The following is a 6,000-nucleotide window of genomic DNA, read 5'->3' on the forward strand; positions in this document are numbered from 1 at the left end:
CCCCAATTGCTAACATGCAGGCCCCCCAGTCGCTTACATGCGGCCCCCCAATTGCTAACATGCAGCCCCCCAATCGCTAACATTCAGCCTCTCAATTGCTTACATGCAGGCCCCCAATCATTAACATGCAGGCCCCCCAATCACTAACATGCGGCTCCCCAATCGCTAATATGTGGCACCCCAATTGCTAACATGCAGTCTCTCAATCGCTAACATGCAGACTCTCAATCGCTTACATGCGGCCCCCCAATTGCTAACATGCAGCCCCCCAATCGCTAACATTCAGCCTCTCAATTGCTTACATGCAGGCCCCCAATCATTAACATGTGGCCCCCCAATCACTAACATGCGGCTCCCCAATCACTAATATGTGGCACCCCAATTGCTAACATGCAGCCTCTCAATCGCTAACATGGGGGCCCCCCAATCGCTTGCATGCAGCCTCTGAATCGGTTACATGCAGCCCCCCAATCGCTAACATGCAACCTCTGAATCGCTAACATGTAGCCTCTAAATAAGTTACATGCAGCCTCTCAATTGCTAACATGCAGCCTCTCAATTGCTAACATGCAGCCTCTAAATCGCTAGCATGCAGGCCTCCCAGTCGCTAACATGCAGGCCCCCCAATCGCTAACATGCAGCCTCTGAATCGCTAACATGCAGCCCCCCAATCATTAACATGTAGCCTCTGAATCATGTATTACTTTCAACGTATTGCATTCAACGTTACATATATTAGCTTGTTTGGTGCTTTATTTACAGTATTTTGCCGGCCCCCTCTTGAACAGGTCATTAGCATATGACACCCCCTCTGCGTCGTAAACATTTTTACACTCTATCCTGTCACGACTTCACAACGATGGAGCGCTGGTGTGTTTTTTATTCCCGTCTCAGATCCACACACTTGACTGATCCTGACATTATCCACGGACGGAACAGCGTGTTCTTCCCAATTACTGCCGAGTCACGCTCGAGTAAAGAAACCACGAGTCGCGCTTGTGGCCTCACACAAACACAGAGTTTTTAATGATGTTCATGTTTAAAAAAAGCGTAATATTTAACCTTTATTTTTGATGGATTGCAGTAAATCGTCACTCGACGTGATTGAACGTCAGGCTTGAACCGATTCTCTCCCACTCAGATACAGACGGTGACGGATAGAGTGTGGAAGGTGGTTTTCCCGCCCTAAATCTACGCATTAACGTGCTGCAGTCGCTAACGCTAACACGGACGTTTTTTGCACCTTGTTAGCGGAGATATTATTAGCAGCAGAAGCAGGTCTGTGAGGCAGAGAGAGACTGTGTGTCAGTAACAGATCCGTTCTCTGTGGAATTCCCTCGACGCTGACGGAAAACTCGAGGCATCGAGGCAAAGAATCAGGGAAAAAGCTGAAAGCGTGTTTTTTTTTTTCCCTCCCCGTGTCACAGTCGCTTGCTTTTTCGGCTGTTAAAGCTGTCGCGCGTGTGTAACCTTTAACAAGCGTCTGCTACGTGGGAAAACGCTGTCAAACGAGTTTGTGTTTAGCGCTGATTAGAGCGCTCGCGTTGCCTCGCCTGCACACAGGAAGTGATTAGTTTTTATAACGAGACAAAAAGCGAGACGGCGAAAAACTCAAAAGTTTCTATTTTTTCCGCCCCATTTTGCAAACACGTTAGAATGGAAGCTAGTCTTAGTTGGACTAACACGCCTGGATAATGCGATTCATAGTCCGATTACTCCTGCATGTATACGCTTAGTCTTAGTCTATTTCCTCCCAGGTTTACCGTTTTGTTTTTCTGTATGCAAGTTGTCCGATTGCCCGTCTTAGTCAGACTAAGACCGTCATTTGGTTTTCTTAATGTCATGTAAACGTTAGTCCGACTAAGATCGAGCCAATCTTAGGACTCTGCAAGTTGTCCGATTGCCCGTCTTAGTCAGACTAAGAGCATAATTTGGTTTTCTTAATGTCATGTAAACGTTAGTCCGACTAAGATCGAGCTAATCTTAGGACTCTGCAAGTTCTGCAAGATTGCCCGTCTTAGTCAGACTAAGACCATCATTTGGTTTTCTTAATGTCATGTAAACGTTAGTCCGACTAAGATCGAGCCAATCTTAGGACTCTGCAAGTTGTCCGATTGCCCGTCTTAGTCAGACTAAGACCATAATTTGGTTTTCTTAATGTAATGTGAACATTATTCCGACTAAGATCGAGCTAATCTTAGGACTCTGCAAGTTGTCCGATTGCCCGTCTTAGTCAGACTAAGACCATAATTTGGTTTTCTTAATGTCATGTGAACATTAGTCCGACTAAGATCGAGCTAATCTTAGGACTCTGCAAGTTGTCCGATTGCCCGTCTTAGTCAGACTAAGACCATCATTTGGTTTTCTTAATGTCATGTTAACGTTAGTCCGACTAAGATCGAGCTAATCTTAGGACTCTGCAAGTTGTCCGATTGCCCGTCTTAGTCAGACTAAGACCATAATTTGTTTTTCTGAATGTCATGTAAACGTTAGTCCGACTAAGATCGAGCCAATCTTAGGACTCTGCAAGTTGTCCGATTGCCCGTCTTAGTCAGACTAAGACCATAATTTGGTTTTCTTAATGTAATGTAAACATTAGTTCAACTAAGATCGAGCTAATCTTAGGACTGCAAGTTCTGGAAGATTTCCCGTCTTAGTCAGACTAAGGTCTTAGCTTGATTAAACTGTGCATGCGAACGTTGTTTTTCGTTAACTTAAACCGTGTAAAACTGAGCGAGTGATATTGTTGTTGGACACGTGACATTGACGCGCCCCTGTTTTCAGTTGGAGTTACGTACTGTAGCTTTAAAGGCGCCATATGTAAGAATGTGGCCAAAAACGGTTACTACGTTCAAGTTCAAAACGCCGAGGTCTTTTTGGTCTCGTTTTTCTGACGTAACTGGCAACCCGTGGTTGCCTCGGCAGCTGAGACTCTACCGACTGCAATGATTGGTAGACGGCAGTAGGTGGCGCCACATGATTTCAAAACATAAACATGATTTGCAGTCTGCAACATATTTTTTTTTTTATGCAAATATTTTGTCTGTACTGTTGTTGTTGGTGAGTTCAGTTTGTTATATGAACATTATTCCTGAGTCTCTGTGACATATTAGGAGGATTTTACGGCCAGTTGATTTAGATTTATTACATAATGCACCTTTAACTTAAAGGGGGGGAAATGCTGCAGTTTTGCTGTTGTATCGTACCACAAGAATTTGTGAACGTCCTCACCCGTGTCACCCTCCCCCCCCCCGTCTCCTCAGGTCGGCGACGAGATCCTGGAGATCAACGGCGAGAGCACGAAGGGCATGAAGCACGCCCGCGCCATCGAGCTCATCAAGAGCGGCGGCCGCCGCGTCCACCTGGTGCTCAAGCGGGGCGACGGCTCCGTGCCGGAATATGGTGGGTCAATCTACGAAAACGTTCCCTTCTCACCCATGTTCACGCCCTGAGGCCCCAGTGGGACAGTGGACGGGTGGGGGGCGTTTGAATGATGATTTTTGTTTTGAGTTTTGTCGCCCGGGCGCTCTGTCGCTTCTCGCCTTTCTGGGTGAAACCATTCCACTGGGACTTTCCAGGAAAGAGGTGGCGGTGGTGGCGGTGTTTGTTTGTTTGTTTGTTTGTTTGGTTGGTGGTGTCTGATTTCAGTTGCTCCATAGAAACTGTTTACATGAATCAATGTCTTTTTTCTCCGTGTCGGGTGACGCAGTAAAAACACATCCACCGAAAACAAACGCACCCCCCAACTGCCCCCCCCCCCCCGATCCTCTCGCCGCGTCCTGTGGTAAAACGGGACGCGTATTTATAGTATTTATTGAAGGTGAATGTAAGCTACTGAACTCTGTCAGGGTTTTGAAGAAAAACGTGAGATCTGTGTCCTGAAGATGAAGAAGAAGAAGAATTCTGTATTATTTTTCCACATCAGAGACAAACTCACTTTTTTTTTTTCCTTTTCACTGTTGTCGTTGAAAAGCTGTGAGAGAGAGAGAGAGAGAGACGTTTTTTGTACAGTGATGATGAAAAAAAGAGAAGACGAATAGAGGCATTTTTACAAGTATTTTTGTTCCGTGTACAGAGCCGTGATGAAGTCGAGCCGCATATTAATGGATAACAAAGTTTATTGCTGCATGAACTTGTCAAAAAGTGTAAATCGGATTTTACTTTTTTTTTTTTTTTTCCCTCTCCTTCTATTGTCTATTGTCCATAATATTTATGGAACTTTTTTTTTTTACCGTAAGTCATTATTAACGTGTGTTTTTTTATTATTATTATTATTATTATTTTTTACTGGATTTGAGTGGAGATGCATTGACTTGTCTTGAACAGTTGTTGTTTTCTTTGGGAGAAGAATGTGCCCCCTCACCCCCCCCCCCCCCCGTACCTGCACCAGTGCCCGGGCTGACCCGAATACCCGTTTATACTCGCAGCTAACGCTAAGTTAGCGACAACTAAAGCACAATTCGGACAGGATTAGTTTTACGGTAAAGTCGTTTTTTTACCACAGGACGTCGTTGCCTCCCGTCGTCATGTGCGACGTAGCTCCTCCTCCGTCCATACTTGAAAATCCGTGGAAAACTTCTCATAAAACAGGAGACGACGGAATATTCACGCTTATGTTTACCTTTTTTTAAAAGTCGCCTTAATCTTAATCTTGACTGACATCGTCCGCTCAGACCTGGTGTTCACCGCAGACCGCGCTTAGTCCGACTCCAGTCCGGTTCCAGTCTGAATCCAGTCCGACGAAGTAGCTGTTTAAAGACTCCGCCTCCTTTTGTTTTTTACACCAATCACTGCTCAAACATTCATGTATTTGTAGACACCACGTTTTATTCTAATGGTTAAAAAGCATTAAATGCCACAGCAGCGCGTCAATTTCCACTAAAATCTCACGTAGCTAGCGGCTACGTCGTTGTTCCGTTAGCCGGTGCGCCAACATTTTAATTTAGCCGAATTTAGCACGCGCGAGACACGAAGCAAAGATATTACACGTAATCTTAACGCCATGGCTACTGATTACAGAGCGCTCAGACCTGGTGTTCACCGCAGACCGCGCTTAGTCCAACTCCAGTCCGGTTCCAGTCCGAATCCAGTCCGACTAAGTGGCTGTTTAAAGACTCCTCCTCCTTTTTTACACCAACCACCGCTCATTCATTCATGTATTTGTAGACACCACGTTTTATTCTCACGATAAAAAGCCAGCAGCGCGATTTCAGCGTTTTCACTGAAATCATACGCAGTGGCTACGTCGTCGTTCCCGTTAGCCGTCGTTCCAACTTTTCGATTTAGCCGAATTCCGCACGAGCGGGCACACGAAGCAAAGGTATTACTCGCAATCTTAACGCTGTGGCTTTGTTTTAGCCTTAAAAAGTGTTTCTTGAAATCTGTCGTACGTCAGGGCCCACCTGCAGTACCAGCACCGCCCACTAGGGGGCCCACACTTTGTGTGGAATTGGTGGATAAAGTTGTGTGCGTTTTAGGAAAAAGAAACCGCGAGAATAGCTGCCTGCTCTTTGTTTATATTGCTAATATGTTAAATTCCATTTTTTTTTTACAACAGGCGTCATCTACTTTAGCGCCATCTACTGTACAAACAGTGTCAATACACTTTTAATAATCCCGAATCCTCGTCCGAATCTAATCTGACATTTAATCCAAACACAGCGCCCAAAACTCATAACGAGCTAGCTTAGCTAGGCTAGGCTAGGCGGGGCTAGCTAGCTCGGGGTGGAGGGGGGAGGAGGCATTCGGGTCAGCCGTAAACTGTAACTTCATGTAAAGTTGTGTATTTTTGGATCACTGTACGTTTTTTTTTAGCCTTTTTTTTTATTTTTATTTCTGTCAGCGACGTGTAAACAACAACAAAAAAAAACCAGCTTCATATTCTGTCGTCGTGAATGTGTGCGAGTCACTGTTCTTATTTTCTGTTTCTGCTGCTTCTGTGTCCACATCTTTAGGTGTGTGTGTGTGTGTGTGCGTGTGTGTGCGTGTGTGCGCGTGCAG

The 6,000-nt window shown here is 45.2% G+C and overlaps 1 protein-coding gene across 1 annotated transcript in view; it reads left to right on the forward strand.

Annotated features, from left to right (window-relative positions):
* magi1b (membrane associated guanylate kinase, WW and PDZ domain containing 1b) overlaps window positions 1-3,452 on the forward strand; it is a gene marked incomplete at both ends in the record, with an annotated part of 165,268 nt that extends 161,816 nt beyond the window's left edge. Inside the window, one exon of the mRNA XM_083908072.1 lies at window positions 3,264-3,452. Coding sequence (XP_083764198.1) covers window positions 3,264-3,452 — 189 coding nt within the window. The remainder of the gene's footprint in view (window positions 1-3,263) is intronic.
* Window positions 3,453-6,000: the final 2,548 nt, after the last annotated feature.

The sequence above is a fragment of the Microchirus variegatus genome, assembly GCF_963457635.1.
Source record: "Microchirus variegatus genome assembly, chromosome: 21".
NCBI classification, from domain to species: Eukaryota; Metazoa; Chordata; class Actinopteri; order Pleuronectiformes; family Soleidae; genus Microchirus; species Microchirus variegatus.